General features: G+C 40.0%; 1 protein-coding gene across 1 annotated transcript in view; it reads right to left on the bottom strand.

The window, feature by feature from the left end:
• The window catches only part of KIF3C (kinesin family member 3C), a 73,009-nt gene that overhangs the window by 28,751 nt on the left and 26,841 nt on the right, over positions 1-17,417 (bottom strand). The window contains exon 2 of the mRNA XM_043985084.1: positions 667-768. Coding sequence (XP_043841019.1) covers positions 667-768 — 102 coding nt within the window. The remainder of the gene's footprint in view (positions 1-666; positions 769-17,417) is intronic.

Below are 17,417 nucleotides of genomic sequence, written 5' to 3' on the forward strand. Positions count from 1 at the left end.
TGTTCTTGGCCTTCCAAAGCTGACGTCATGGAAAGCAACTACCCTGACTTCCCACAAACCACTGCTGTCAGAGAAAGGCTGGTGGACTGGAATGACTCAGTCTAGCTCTGCATGGCATTTCTCATGTTCTCAGCCAAGGGAGAGAGCAAAGGGTGGTAGGGGTTCTAAGTATTTGCAGGAAATAATTTTATTCTCTCTTCAGAGGGAAGCCTGATTTAATGTCCTAGGATCTTAGAGTTGGAAAGGCCCTTAAAGGCTGGCTAATCTAATCCCCTCATTTTATAGATGAGGAACTAAAGTAGCCCAGGTGACAGAAATAAGATTAGAAGGAAGGAAGGAAACAAGCATGTATTAAGCACCTACTATGTGTCAGGCACTGTGGTAAGCTCTTTACAAGTATTATCTCATTTCATCTTCACAACAGATCTGTGAGGTAGGAATTATTATTGTCCCAATTTTACAGCTGAGAAGACAAATGTTAAGTGCTTTGCCCAAGGGTCACATAGCCAGAAAGTGTTTGTGGCTGAATTTGAATTCAGGCCTTCCTGACTCCACATCCAGTGCTCTATCTACTACATCACCTAGCTGTCTGGTCACTTGAAGAGGTTCTCTCATTTCAAACCTTTTGGCCACAAGTCCATTGGCACAGAAGGACAGCATCCTTACCTGCTCGGCAATCTCTTGCCTTTTTAGCTCCAACATTTTCTGTTGCTCATTGGTATGATCCATGATATTTCGACCTCCAATCAGCAGCTTGCTCTCCATTGCCTGGGAGGACAGACAGACAGAGACAGAGAGAGATAGAGAGAAGGAAGTGGGTAAAAGTCCAAAAGATCTTGGCAATAAGCTGGTGGTTTCTTGTTTCCTTTACTGGATGGCCTCTGAAGCACTGATACCAAATCCCGTCCTAGGCCCTGTGCCACTCAGCCCTCAGTGAGATCCAACATCTGTCTCCTCTCTCATCTCTTCCTGGACTCTTCTGCGTCACACAAAAGTTCTTCTTGTTCCCAGCACCCTCCCAGAGGGTGAGGCTGAGAGGGGACCCCAAGGGAAAGCAGGGCAGCTGGCCTGTGTACCTCCCATTGTAAGGAAAAATAGGGCACCTGGCCAGGACACCTCTACTACAGAGGGCAGATGGACAGAGGTAGAATGGGAAGAAAGAAAAGGGGAGAGTGCTGCCAGCGATGTTCTGTTCTGAAGCTGATGGTGCCAGCCGGAGTTAGAGAAAACAACTTAGAGCCTTCATTCCATTAGGAGACCAGCCCTGGGGCCTCTTGGCTCTCCATATGATTCGAAGGAACTGATGAATATAGAGCACCTTATAAACCTTAAAACACTATATAAATTCAGCTGCTATTATCATCATTCAGCTCCTAAAGCGTTTGCTTAATGATTGGAAGTGTCAGAAAAGGACTTCTTGGCTTGGGAGAGAATGAAGAGCTTTTATCTTCCAGCGTATAATGTGGGAGGAGAGAGAAGAGCAGAGCTGAAGAGACAAGACCTTAGGGTTGTTAAGGGCTAAAATTCTAGCTAGTCTGTCTAAAATATCCAATGAGCGGTCGCCAATCAATTATAAGCTTTAGCCAGAGTTAGACCTTTAAGCGTTTATTAAGGAAAACAAGAATTTGGTAAAGAGAGAGGGAAAGGCCTAGATTCCTATCTATTAAAGGGAGAGCGCATTTCTAGCTCCGCTCTCCACCAGAGTCCAAAGGAAAGAGCGCGAGACTGAGCGCCAGTCTCTTCCTTCCTCCTCCCACTAGCCCGCGTCACTTCCTGACGCCAAAGAAAAGACTCCTGGTCTTGCCCTCAAAGACCTTGGCTTCATGGGCGGAACTCTTCTACAGTAAGTCTCCAGCAGGTGGCGTTATTCCAATCGTTACAGGGTCATGTGATCACAGGCCATAGATTCAGAATTAATTCATCAAGTCCAGATGAGGACACTGAGACACAGAGAAAGGAAGTAACAGGACCAAAGGCCAGCAATGAGCTCAAGCGCCACCCAGTACAGGAAGCCTCTTCCGATTGTCCCACTTCCTCATCTGTACTCTGTGTTGTTCAGTCATTTTGGTCCTGTCCAACCCTTTGTGACCCCTTTTGGGGTTTTTTTGGCAAAGATACTGGAGCGGTTTGGATTTCATTTTCCAGCTCACTTAACAGAGGAGGAAACTGAGTCAGACAGGGTTAAGTGACTTGCCCAAAGTCACACAGCTAGTAAGTGTCTGAGGCTTCATTTTGAACTCATAAAGATGAGACTTTCTGATTTCAGGACCAGTGCTCTAACCACTGTGCAACCTACCTGCTCCCTATCAATTCATTCTTTCCCTACTGTCTTTAAGGTGTGCTAAGTAAGCAGCAGAGCTGGGATTTGAACCCAGGTCCTCTGGCTTCAAATCTGGCGATCTGTCACCTCCAAGAGGATCCCCCATGAGCAATCTCCATGATATCCTTGGGGCCTCTTCATCATCAAATGGCACCAGGAGGTATAGGTTGCCCTTCAACTGGCCTCATTCTTATGGATAATGGGCAAATATACTCAAGAAGTCCAGAGAGCAGGGAAATTTTAGAAGTCCCCACAACTAAGAAGGGTGTAAAAGGGGTGCTCCCTCCCCTCCCTACACATATTGCTTGGGTTTTCAGAGAATCTTAGTTATTATAACCAGAAGGGAGCTTAAGAGTTCAATCCTCTCATTATGCAGATGGGGAAACTGAGGCTCAGAGAAATGAAATGACTTGTCTGAAGTCACAAAATAAATCAGTGGAAGAGCCAAGACTGGGGCAGCAAGGTCTCCTGATGGCTTCCTTAACCATCTCATCCAACTAAAACCTTGGGAAGCACAAAGAATTCATTAAAGTCTCCCCCGCTAGCTTCCTGTCCTCAGCCCCCAATTCATCCTGAGCTCCCTCCCCGATACTCTGCCCTCCTCTAGTGGGTCAGCCCACACTCACTAGCTATTGGTAAGTACAGCAATATGGCAGCTGAGCTCAGCATCCAAGGAATGCTGGAAGCTAAGGCGGGGCAGGGAGGGTAAGGCTAGGAAAAGAGAGAAGGGAGAAATGGTACCTACTTCCTACTGTGCACATGAGAGGCCCTAGAAAGTAGTAGATTTCAGGAGCTTACTCATTGGAAAATATAGACCCTGACTGGGTAGATAGACTGGTGAGTAGTTCCCCCTACTTATGAGCCTTTCTACTTGAGAAGGCCAGCCTCTTTATATGAGTACCTAATCTAGTCTGACTCTTCCAATTTCTCCAGTAGACTGCATTCTCAGTCACTGCTCCACCCAAATCTTCAGTCTCTCCCTATTAATTCATTCTTTCTCTACTACCGTCAAATATACCCAAATCTCTCCATCATTAAACAATCTTTACTAGACCTTATCATTCCCTCCAACTACCATCCTATATTTCTCCTCCCTTTAACAACCAAACTCCTTGAAAAAGTTGTCTATCTCACATGAACTGATGCAAAGCAAAGTGAGCAGAACCAAGAGGACATTATACACAGGAACGGTAACATTGTGTAATGATCAACTATGGTAGACTTAGCTCTTCTCAGCAATACAGTGATCCAAGACAATTCCAAAAGATTAATGATTGAAAATGTTCTCCACATCTAAAGAAAGAACTATGGAGTCTAGATGCTGATCAAAGCTTAGTATTTTCACTTTTATGTGTATGTTTTTAATATGGGAATATATATTACATGATGTGCATAAATAACATATCAGATTGCTTATCATCTTAGGGAGGGGAGAAGAAAGGGAAAGAGGGAGAAATTTTGGAACTCAAAATTTTATGAAAAATTGTTTTTACATGTAATAGGAAAAAATAAAATACTAGTTTAATTGCTATTCCACTTTCCTCTCCTATCACTCAGAGTATAACCCTCATTCTGCCTTTTGTCTTTATCACTCAACTGAAACTACACTTTCCATAGTTAGCAATGATCTTTTTTTTTGGTAAGGCAATTGGGGTTAAGTGACTTGCCCAGGGTCACACAGCTTGTAAGTGTCAAGTGTCTGAGGCCGGATTTGAACTTAGGTCCTCCTGAATCCAGGGCTGGTGCTCTATCCACTGCACCACCTAGCTGCCCAGCAATGATCTTTTAATGGTCAAATTGGATGGTCTTTTCTTAGTATTAATCTCTCTCAACCACTCTGCTATATTTGGTACCACTGACCACTTTGTCTTCCTGGATATCCTCTTCTCTCTGGGTTTTCATAACCTTCCTTCTCCTGGTTTGTTTCCTGCCTGTATGATCACTCCTTGTCAGTCTCCTTTGTTGGCTCATCAGTCCGAAAACTGTGGATGTTCCCAAGGTTCTGTTCTAGGCCCTCTTCTCTTCTTCCCTTTAATCCTCCCTCCCCCCCCCCTCTCCCTCAGCAACCACATCAGTACCCAAGGGTTTTTCACTGTCAAGTGACACCAACATCTACATATTCAGCTCCAACATCTCCCCATTTCAAACTGGATATACCAGAGATATTTTAAACTCCACATATATAAAACTAAACTCATTATCTTTCCCCCTGGACCCTCTTCTCTTCTAAACATTCTTATTATTGTCAAAGGCATGACCATCCTTTCATTATCTCAGTTCATGATTGCACCATTGACCTTGATTCCTCACTTTCTCATTCTCACCCCACTTATCTGATCAGTTGCTAAATCTTGCTTTATCCACCTTCACAATATCTCTTATATATGACCTTTTTTCCCATTTACATAACCTTAATTCGGGCCCTCATCACTTGCTTAGATTATTTTTTTTTTTTAATTTTAGTGAGGCAATTGGGGTTAAGTGATTGCCCAGGGTCACACAGCTAGTAATTGTGAAGTGTCTGAGACCAGATTTGAACTCAAGTCCTCCTGAATCCAGGGCTGGTGCTCTATCCACTGCACCACCTAGCTGCCCCACTTGCTTAGATTATTAAAAGAACTTTCTGGGGCAGCTAGGTGGCACAATGGATAGAGCACTGGCCCTGAAATCAGGAGTACCTGAGTTCAAATCCGGCCTCAGACACTTAACACTTACTAGCTGTGTGACCTTGGGCAAGTCACTTAACCCCAATTGCCTCACTAAAAAAAGGAAAAGAAAAAAAAAAAGAAAAGAAAAAATTAAAAAAAAAAAAAAGAACTTTCTAATTGGTTCCCCAGCCTCAAGTCTCTTACTACCCTAGCCCACCCTATACACTGTTGCCCATGTAATTTTTCTTAAGTGAAGATTTGACCAAGTGATTCCCCTATTCCCCTATTCAGCTAACCCCAGGAGCTTCCTATTGCTTCTAAAATAAAATATAAACTTCCCTACTTTAATTTTTTTTTGTTTTGTTTTGTTTTTGTGGGGCAATGGGGGTTAAGTCACTTGCCCAGGGTCACACAGCTGGTAAGTGTCAAGTGTCTGAGGCCGGATTTGAACTCAGGACCTCCTGAATCCAGGGCCGGTGCTTTATCCACTGCACCACCTAGCCGCCCCCCTACTTCACTTTCAAAGCCTGTACAATAAGGCCTCAGCCTCGTTGGATAGTATTCCTCCCAAACTGGCCTTCTATCTGTTCCTCACTCACTATACTCCATCATCTATCTCCATGCTTTACCACTAGCCATACTGCATGCCAAGAACATATTCCATTGCTTACCTCCACCTAAGAAAAACCCTCTCTTCCTTTAAGATGCAACTCAAGCACTACCTCCTAAATGAAGCCCTACCTGATCTCACCAACTGCTAGGACCGCCCCCCCCCAGATTACCTTGTATTTAACTGGTATTATACATATATGTATATATATATATATATATATATATATATATATATATTTATTAACTTTATGCTTATGTTGCATGTGTTTTTATATGTACTTATCTCTCCCATTAGAATGTGAGCTCATATAGAAAAAATAATAACAAAATTCATCTGGAAGAACAAAAGGTCAAGAACTAATGAAAAAATGCACAGGAAGGTGGGTTATACTATACAGTAGCAGTCATCAAAACTATTTGTTACTGGCTAAGAAATAGAGGGGTCAATCAATGGAATAGGTTAGGAACACGAGACACAGTAGTAAATGACTATAGTAATCTACTGTTTGACAAATCCAAAGACTCCAGCTTCTGGGATAGGAACTTAGTATTTGACAAAAACTGCTGGGAAAACTGGAAAGATAGTATGGCAGAAACTAGGCATAGACCAACATCTTACACTGTATACCAAAATAAGGTCAAAATGGATACATTTAAAGGGTGATACCATAGGTAAATTAGAAGAGGAAGAAATAGTTTACCTCTCAGATCTATGGAGAGAAGAACAATTTATGACCAAACAAGAGATAGAGAATATTATGAAATACAAAATGGATAATTTTGATTACATTAAATTAAAAAGTTTTTGTTCAAACAGAAGCAATGCAGCCAAAATCAGAAGGGAAGCAGAAAGCTGGGAAATAATTTTTATAGCCAGTGTTTCTGATAAAGACCTCATTTCTAAAATATATAGGAAACTAAATCAAATTTATAAGAATGCAAGTCATTCCCCAATTGAGAAATGGTCAAAGGATATGAATAGTCAGTGTTCTAATGAAGAAATCAAAGCTATCTATTGCCATATGAAAAAATGCTCTAAATCACTATTGATTAGAGAAATGCAAATTAAAACAACTCTGAGGTACCAATCACCTCACACATATCAGATTAGCTAATATGACAAAAAAGGAAAATAACAAATGTTGGAGAAGCTGTAGAAAAATTGGAACACTAATGCATTGTTGGTGGAGTTGTGAACTGATCCAACCGTTCTGGAGAGCAATTGGGAACTATGCCCAAAGGGCTATGGGACTGTGCATACCCTTTGACCCAGTAATACCACTACTAGGTCTGTATCCCAAAGAGATCACAAAAAAGGGAAAAGGACTCACATGTACAAAAATATTTATAGCAGCTCTCTTTGTGGTGGCAAAGAATTGGAAATTAAGGGAATGCCCATCAATTGTGGAATGGCTGAATAAGTTGTGGTATATGAATGTAATGGAATACTATTATGCTGTAAAAATGATGAACAGAAGCAGGGGAACATTGTACACAGTAACAGCAACATTGTGCAATGATCAACTGTGATAGACTTAGCTCTTTTCAATGATATAATGGTCCAAAGACAAGTCCAAAGGACTCATGATAGAAAATGTTCTCCACATCCAGAAAAAAGAACTGGATTCTGAATGCAGATTGAACCATACTGTTTCCACTTTTAGGCTGTGTTTTCTTTTTTGAGGTTTTTCTCTTGTGTTCTGATTCTTCTTTCACAATATGACTAATGCAGAAATATGTTTAACGTGGTGTACATATAGAACCTATATCAGATTACTTTCTGTCTTGGGGAGGGGGGAGGGAAGGGAGGGAGGGAGAAAATTTTGGAGCTAAAAATATTATGAAAACAAATATCGAAAACTATTTTTACATGTAACTGGAAAATAATAAAATACTTTTATGATGAAAAAAAAGAATGTGAGCTCATAGTGAGTAGGGATTGCTTCATTCTTTGTACTTGCATCTCCAGCACCTAGCACAGTGTCTGGCATGTAATAGATGCTTAGTACTTCAATGATGGTGTAGGATATAGGATATAAATTAAAATAACAAATTTTAAGATATTGTGTTCATTGTTTTAGTAGTAGCAAAAAACTGGAAACTAAGGGATTGCCCACCTATTGGCCTAAATAAATTATGATATATAAATGTAATGGAATATTATTATAACAAAGTAATGACAAAATGAATAGTTTTGGAGAAAACTGGGAAGAGCTATATGAATTTACACAGAAATGAGCAGAACTGGGAGAATAATATCTATAATAGCAACACTGTATTAATTTTTGAAAGACTTGAGAAATCTAACAAATGCAGTGATATACAATGATTCCAGATGAATAAAGATGAAACATTCTATTGTGAGATTTAAAATTGGATATTAGATCATAAATCTCCCCTACTTAACCTTTCCCTTAATTTATCTCCCAAACTAGTAAATGGAAGAAGCTTTTGGTTTTCTAGATAGACCTTTTTATTTATTGTTATGGTAGTCACAAGGTGATGTTGATTAGAAGGATAGGAAAGTAGAAACACAATACAAATCGTCTTAAGTCTAAGCTTAGTCTATATTCCTTATAAAAACTCACCAAACCGAAAAGGCCACCTTTGGAGAGAGAGAGTCTGTGCCGCGCCGTCAGGAGTCCCGCCAAGCAGGCAAAAGCCCCACTTCCGTTCTCTCCACCCCGGAAGTCAAGTCCCGCAGGCAGTCTGACGTGCGCAGCAGGCGGACTGTTCGTCTCCTCCCCAAAAGGGTGGTCCTTCTCGGTTTGGTGAGTTTTTATAAGGAATATAGACTAAGCTTAGACTTAAGACGATTTGTATTGTGTTTCTACTTTCCTATCCTTCTAATCAACATCACCTTGTGACTACCATAACAATAAATAAAAAGGTCTATCTAGAAAACCAAAAGCTGGTAAAATATGAAAGTTTTTAACAGTCGGTTAGGATAACTGAAAGACGCCAGTTTTTCAAGGACCACCCTTTTGGGGAGGAGACGAACAGTCCACCTGCTGCGCACGTCAGACTGCCTGCGGGACTCGACTTCCGGGGTGGGGAGAACGGAAGTGGGGCTTTTGCCTGCTTGGCGGGACTCCTGACGGCGCGGCACAGACTCTCTCTCTCCAAAGGTGGCCTTTTCGGTTTGGTGAGTTTTTATAAGGAATATAGACTAAGCTTAGACTTAAGACGATTTGTATTGTGTTTCTACTTTCCTATCCTTCTAATCAACATCACCTTGTGACTACCATAACAATAAATAAAAAGGTCTATCTAGAAAACCAAAAGCTTCTTCCATTTACTAGTTTGGGAGATAAATTAAGGGAAAGGTTAAGTAGGGGAGATTTATGATCTAATATTCAATTTTAAATCTCACACTATCTACCTCCTGAAAAATGTGGTAGACTCAAGATACAGAATAAGATCTAATTCTTGGACATAGCTATGCAGAAATTTGCTTGACTATGTATACTTGTTACAAGCCTTATCTTTTTCTTTTTTGTGTGTGTTCAATGTGAGTTAAAGGTGGGAGAGAAAGAAAATAAATGTTTAATTAAAAAAAAAAATTAAAAAGAAGACATTGTACTCCCTTAAGGTGTATACATTTTATTTTCAGTGTCTCTCCCCACCTTATAAAAAGGAGAATGATACCAGCTTTTTCATTGCTTAGGCAGCTAGTTATGCAGTAGATAGAATGTTGAGCAGGGAGCAAAGAAGACCTCAGTTAAAATCCAACCTTAGAAACTTACTGACTGTGTGACCCTGAGAAAGTCACTTAACTTTCTTTTTTTTTTGCTTCAGTTTCCTCAACTTTCAAATGGGGATAATAATAGCACCTACCTCCCAAGGTTGCCCAAGGTTGTTGGGAGGAACAAATGAAGTAATATTTGTAAAAGTGCTTAGCACAGTGCCTAGTGTGTAGTAGGTGTTATATGAATGTGAGCTATTATTACTGTTGTTGTCATCATTGTTGAGTGAAATTTACTGAGTAGAGGAGCCAGGTCACATTACTAGCAAAATGAAGGATTAGACATCTTTTTCAGTCCTTACTAATTCTCAAAAACAAACCAAAAAACCCCCAACCCTGAAAGAGGCATAATGTGCTATAGGCAGAGCATTTATAGCTGAATACACAGGAAAAGGAAAGCAAAAAGCTCAATAAGGTAACAGCCCCAGAATTAATTAATAGTGGAGAACACTAATCTAAATTCACTCAGTGCCCCTTCCCTACTAATATCCACTAACCCATGGGTCTGTGCTTTGGGACCCACTCAGGGATTTTCTTCCTGTTGCAGAGATTCTGCCAGGATGCACCTCATCCCTGACTTTCCCCCAACATCCATTGCCACAAGTAGCAGAAACTGACTGTGCTCAGCAGCATAGGGAGAAGGGAGAGAAGTAAGAGGAGGGGGAAATGGATTTTTTTCTAACTTGGGTAGTGCCTAGGTAGAGAACCCCCAAACTGCAGAAACTCTTCCCAGACTGCTCATCCTACCCTCCCCCAACTCAGTAAAAAGTGACAGATGCCGATTCAGCCCAGCTAGCGAGATAAAGAATAGAGTGAAGTGAAGCAGGAAGCCAATGTGAGCCAATGTGAATGTGAGCATCTGTAACAGCCCTAAAGGAAAGCAGACTGAAATCCAGCTAGGACTAAGACTGTATCACCAGAAGCTACTTGGGGCAGGGACCGTGACTTGTAAAAAGTAAATTCCCCAACAATTGTAGGAGGCTTGACTAGCCCCTTCTATCCCTACTCCTGAGGAAAGAGGCATCAGAAAGTGACAATATAAGAGGAAAAAGGCTAAAATCACCGCAGATTACAAGATGAAAAACATTTAATTAAAAATCTAAAGTACAAGCAAATAAGTCAACAGAAAGGATATTTAAAATGGAAAAGAGAATAAGTATTAAAGGATCTAAAAGATTATAAGCTTCTCTAAGTAAATATTGCAAGACAAAGGAAATTTAATCAATAGTTAATGAAAACAGCTACCTGTAGAATCTCAAGAGAGCTTGGAACCACAACAGGATTCTCCAGAAAGGTTCAAAAGAGAAATGAAACTCTTGAGAGAAAATGTTAGAAGGAATAAATATAAGAACTTATCTGAAGAGCAAAAATAATTAGCAGAATAGAAAATTTGAATTCACAGTTGTGAGTTTCTCCACAGGAGTCAAAAAGAGAACAATACAAATATAATGGAGTGAAGGATAATCTGGAAGAAGAAAGGAAAAGGACAATCATGTCAAAAGAGCACATGATCTCTCTACAAACAAAAGCCATTGATCTTCAAGATAAAATGAACTGGAGCAGCTAGATGGTACAGTGGATAAAGCACTGACCTTGGATTCAGGAGGACCTGAATTCAAATCCGACCTCAGATACTTGACATTTACAAGCTGTGTGACCCCGGGCAAGTCACTTAATCCTCGCTGCCCTGCCCTCTCCCCCAAAGTAATTAAAGTTTAAAAAAAAAAAAGAGGGAGCAGCTAGGTGGCGCAGTGGATAAAGCACTGGCCCTGGATTCAGGAGTACCTGAGTTCAAATCCGGCCTCAGACACTTGACACTTACCAGCTGTGTGACCCTAGGCAAGTCACTTAACCCCCAGTGCCCCGCAAAAAAAAAAAAAAAGATAGGATGAACAAAGAAAACCTAAGAATCACAGATCCCAGGAAGACAAAACAATTTTTAAAATTTGAACACCATAATATGGGAAGTAATATGAGAAAACTTCCCAGAACTTCTGAATATAGAATACAAAGCATGAATTGAAGGAATTCACAGATCTCCAGGAAAAAAAACAAAAACCAACAAACAAAAAAAACCTATACTTCAAACTCCAAGACAAATAATGGTTAAACTTAACCATTCCAATGAAAAACAATAAATTCTGCAAACAGGCAAGTGAATTATTGAGGTAAATACTTTTGAGAGGATTAATTAAAAAAGAATATTGGGGCAGCTAGGTGGCGCAGTGGATAGAGCATGTTAAAGGTTGTAAAGTACTTTGCACATATGTGGTAAGGGCAAAATGAGATAATATATGCACTTTTGTGGAGTAGCTAGGTGGCACAGTGGATAGAGCACCAGCCCTGGAGTCAGGAGTACCTGAGTTCAAATTCAACCTCAGACACTTAACACTTACTAGCTGTGTGACTCAGCAAGTCACTTAACCCCAATTGCCTCACTAAAAAAAAAAAAAAAAGAATATAGGGGTCATCCAGAGTTGACATTCTGACAGGGAAATGGGAGAACACTAGAGGGTGGGGAACCAAAAATAAAGGATAGGATGGCTAAACATAACCCATTGGTTATGCCGAGAGAGAGAGAGAGAGAGAGAGAGAGAGAGAGAGAGAGAGAGAGAGAGAGAGAGAGAGAGAGAGAGAGAGAGAGAGAGATGGAGTACGGAGGTGTCGAACTTGAGCCTAGATTAAAATATAATTGGGAAATACTTAATAAAATAAGTAAAAATACAATGTGATATAAAAGATAGTAATTTGTGGTTTTCTAAGTTAATGTGCATCCTACAATATTCCCTTTCTATTTAAGTTTAACACCATTGATGGTAGATGTAAAACTGTATACAGAATCAGGATGGCCTGGATTTAAATTCTGCTTCTGCCACATGCTGGCTTTATGACCCTGGGCAAGTGACTTAATTCTTCATGAGTTTGTCCTAGGCAACTTGGTAAAGCTATAAGTCACAGGGTAGTTGCTAAGCTACATTGGTAAAGGGAATTTCCTCATCACAAATTCTCTATACCAGCAAAATCACAGACCTAGTTTTTAAAAAAATCCATTGAGAAAGAAGCAATTGTTTTTCAATAAGGAGAAATTGGGTCTGATTATCTTCTCTGATACACTTTAAAAAGGGTAAATAAATATGTGGGGTAACCAATAGAAATAACTCATTTAGATTTCTAAAAAGCCTCTGGCAAAGTTCTACACCAAAGGTTGTCTTTAAATTTTAAATTATAACATAGCTGGGTTAGGAGAGAGGGGATATTCTGTCATGGGTTAGGAAGGATTTCTCTGTGGATAATAAGTGTTTAGGTCATACACGGATGGGAGGTAGAACTGGTCTCAAAGTTTTTATAAATTATCTGGGAAAGAGAACACAGGGAACACATTCAAAAATTATATTAATCCCTTCCAGAGAGTAAAATGAAGGATTTCACAAGATTATATGAATGGGGGGCAGCTAGGTGGCACAGTGGATAAAGTACCAGCCCTGGATTCAGGAGGACCTGAGTTCAAATCCAGCCTCAGACACTTAACACTTAATAGCTGTGTGACCCTGGGCAAGTCACTTAACCCAAATTGCCCCCCCCCCCAAAGATTATATGAATGGACAAAATGTGACAGATGAGCTGCAGTCTTGGTCTTTTTTAGGTAAAGTGTTCAGAAGACAATAAATCAAGCTATATGCTAAATGATGAACTTTTTAGTTATTTACTCTCTAGGATTTTCAAGGTAGCACCTACCTTACAGGGTTGTTGTAAAGACCAAATGAAATAACACAAATGCAGATGACCCAGAACTAGGAGGGATTAAATAATAAATAGCCAGGATCCAAAGATCTTTTTGTTTGTTTGTTTGTTTTTTTCAGGGCAATGAGGGTTAAGTGACTTGCCCAGGGTCACACAGCTAGTAAGCTCAAGTGTCTGAGGCTGGCTTTGAACTCAGGTCCTCCTGAATCCAGAGCTAGTGCTTTATCCACTACACCACCTAGCTGCCCCCATGATCCAAAGATCTTAACAGGCTGAAGCACCAGGCAGAATTTAATAAGATAAAATTCAGCAGCAATAAACAAAGTTTTATGTTTGGATTCAGAAAATCAACTTCACAAGTATAGGATGGGGGTGCCATGGCTAGATAGTAGCAGTTGGTCTAAAAAAGATCTAAATATCTCAAAGAGATCAAAGAAAAAGGAAAAGAGTCCATATGTACAAAAATATTTATAGCCGCTCTTTTTTTGTGCTGGCAAAGAATTGGAAATTGAGGGGATACTCATCAATTGGAGAATGGCTGAACAAGCTGTGGTGTATGATTGTGATGGAGTACTATTTTGCTGTAAGAAATGACGAAGGGGATGGCTTCAGAAAAACCTAGCATGCCTTATATGAGCTGATATTAAAGTGAAGTGAGCAGTATACAATAACAGCAATATTACAATAATGATCAACTATGAAAGACTTAGCTATTCTGATCAATACAATGATCCACAACAATTCCAAAGGATTCATGATGAAAAATGTTATCCATATCTAGAGAGAAAACTGATAAAATCTGAGTGCAGGTCAAAGCATATTTTTTTAAACTCAGTTATCCTTTTTTTTTTTTTTTTTTTTGGTGGGGCAAAGGTACCCAGGGTCACACAGCTACTAAGTGTCAAGTGTCTGAGGCCACATTTGAACTCAGGTCCTCCTGAATCCAGGGCCCGTGTTTTATCCACTGCACCACCTAGCTGCCCCCCCAAAGCATATTTTTGTTTGTTTGTTTTGTTTTTTGTTTTACAGGGCAATAGGGGTTAAATGACTTGCCCAGGGTCACACAGCTAGTAAATGTCAAGTGTCTGAGGTCATATTTGAACTCAGGTCCTCCTGAATCCAGGGCCAATGCTTTATCCACTGTGCCACCTATCTGCCCCCCCCAAGCATATTTTTAAACTTTCTTTATTTTCCCCATTTTATTTATTTATTTATTTATTTAACAACATGGCTAATGTGAAAATGTTTGTGTCTTCATATGTATAATGGGTATCATGTTGATTTCCTTCTTAATAACTGGGAGAGTAGAGAGAGGGAGAGAATTTGGAAATGAAAATGTTAAATTTTAAAAATAGATTAAAATAAAAATATCTGAGGAGATTTAGTAGAACATAAGTTCGGTATGAGCCAACAATGTGATGTGGCAGCTAGGTAAGATGATGTGACCTTAGACTTCATTGAGAGGCATGGCTTCCAGGAATAAGGAAGTGATAGTCCCTTTATACTCTGCCTTGATCAGAACACATCTGAGTATTCGTTCCAGTCACCACTGATAAACTAGAAAGGATCCAAAGTAGGACCATCAGTGTGGTGAAGGGTCTTCAGTCTACATCATGTAAGAAGCAGGTAAAGGAACTCTGAATATTTAGCCTGGAGAAGATAAAACTCAAGAAAGTCATAATAGTTCTGTTTAAGCATTTGAAAGACTGTCATGTGGAAACATGAGATTGGTTCTGTTTGACCTCAGAGGGAAGAACCAGGAATAACAAGTAGAAATTGCAAAGAATCTAATTTAGACTGGATATCAGGACAAATTTCCTAACCATTAGAGAATCCCAAAGTGAGACGACTGGCCTAGAGAGGTGGTGAATTTTTCCTCCTGGAAGACTGGACAACCCTGTGACATAGGGAGTGTGGGTCACATTGTTTTGTTTTCCACTTGAGAAAATAGAGACTCCTAATGTTAAGTGATTTGCCCATAGTCACCTAACTCAAAGTGTTGTAACTGGATCTTGAACCTAGGTCACCCTTAAGGAAGCATCATTGTATAATGGATGCAGATAATGTCTTGGAATCAGGAAGAACTTGGCTCATACTTCTCTTTAGATACTTACCAGCTCTGTGACTCTGGGCAAGTCACTTAACCACTCTCAGCCTCAGTCTCCTCATCTGGAAAACGGAAACAGTAATAGCACTTTCCTCACAGGCTTGTGAAGATTAAACAAAATTGAATATGTAAAGCCCTCATGCAATCTTTTTTTTTTTCTTTTTTTGTTTTTCGGGGCAATGGGGGTTAAGTGACTTGCCCAGGGTCACACAGCTAGTAAGTGTCAAGTGTCCGAGGCCAGATTTGAACTCAGGTCCTCCTGAATCCAGGGCTGGTGTTTTATCCACTGCACCACCTAGCTGCCTCCCCTCATGCAATCTTAAAGCATGATATAAATGTTAGCTATAATTATTTGGCTCACCTATCTCCTTTATTTGCTATATTAAACCAAGCACTAAGTCTTTTCCACTTGATCTTTATCAAGTTTCTTATTTCCATCCCTTCACCTCTTTATTCCATCACTGTTGTACAAGTCCTCATTACTAACAACATATTAACAACAGCTCACATTTAATACAGCACGTAAAGGCTTGTGAGTTAGGTAGTGGAAGTAGAATCATTCCCATTCTATTGATGGGGAAAACAGGTTTTCAAAGGTTGTCACACACTGAGAAAGTGTTTGAACTGGAACCTGATCCCATACCCACGCCTATCTTCTCCAGCAGATTGTCCCCATTACTTATCTTCTCTTCCTTTAATTTTCAACCTCTTATTATCTACTTGAATTTCCTTTGCTGCCTACAAACATACCTAAGTCTTCCTCATCATTAAAAAAACAAAAACCTTCTCGGGATCCTATTATCCCCACTAGCTCATCATTTTATATCTTTCCTCCCCTTTCTCAGCTAAACTCTGTGAAAAAGCTGTCTGTACATAGTTCCTTCACTTCTCCTACCCTTTGCAATCTGGCTTCCAGCTTCATCATTCAACTGAAATGAACCTTTCTAAAGCTGCCAATCATATCTTAATTACCAAATCTAATGACCTTCTCTCAATGCCCATGCTGCTTTATCTCCCTGTAACATGTGACACTGTTTGGCCACTCCCAGATACTCTCTCTTCTCAGGGCATTTGGGATACTGTTCAGTTTTGGTTCTTCTCCTTCTTGCTGACTATTCCTTCTCCGTGGCTCGTTAGCTACATTATGCCCACTAACCATGGGTGTCTCCCGTGTCTCTGCCCTAAGTGCTTTTTTCTTTTCTTCCTACACTCTCTTACTTGGTGATCTCATCAGTTCCCATGTGTTCAATTGCCATCTCTGTGCAAATGATTCCCAGATCTACATATTTTGCCCTAGTCTCTCTTCTGAGCTCCCTGCCTATTTCAAACTGGATGTTTGGTTAAGCATCTCAAAGTCAACATGTCTCAAATGGAACTAATTATCTTTCCCCACAAACCCACCCTTCTTTTGAACTTCTCTTTACTATTGAAATCACCACTATTCTCATCACCCAAGATACCAACTTCAGTGCCATCCTTGATTCCTCTATTTCAATCATCCCCCATATCCAATCTGTTACCAAATCTCAGCTTTATCTCCACAACATCTCTTCACTATGTCCCCCCCTCTCCACTCACATGGCTCTCATCACCTCTGATCCAGACTACTGCAACAGCCTCCTATTCACCTCCCTGCCTCAAGTCTTTACTCACCTCAATAGATTTTCTACAAAGTCACCAAAATAGTTTTCCTAAAGCAAGGGTTTGCTCATCTGACACCCCATCTCAATAAACGTCAGTGGCTCCTTATCTCTACAATTAAATATAAAATTATCAGATATTTACTAGTTTTGTGACATCATTGTGAAAATCATTTAACCTCTCTAAGAATCAGTTTTCTCATAATGTAAAATGGAGATAATAGTTCACAGACTTGTGAGGTAAAAATGAGATAATAGTTCATATACTTCTATAAAGCTTTAAACTTTACAAAGTGCACATTTTTTTTTGGTTTTTCTTTTTGTTTTTTTGGTGAGGCAATTGGGGTTCAGTGACTTGCTCTGGGTCACACAGCTAGTAAGTGTTAAGTGTCTGAGGCTGGATTTGAACTCAGGTCCTCCTGAATCCAGGGCCAGTGCTCTATCCACTGCGCCACCTAGCTACTCCACAAAGTGCATATATTATCTCATTTTACCCTTACCACATATGTGCAAAGTACTTTACAACCTTAAACATGCTATATAAATGTTAGCTGTTCTTACTAAAACAGATAAAATGGAAAGAACAACTAAAATGATCAAGGGA

Source organism: Dromiciops gliroides, chromosome 2, assembly GCF_019393635.1.
Source record: "Dromiciops gliroides isolate mDroGli1 chromosome 2, mDroGli1.pri, whole genome shotgun sequence".
Taxonomy (NCBI): Eukaryota; Metazoa; Chordata; class Mammalia; order Microbiotheria; family Microbiotheriidae; genus Dromiciops; species Dromiciops gliroides.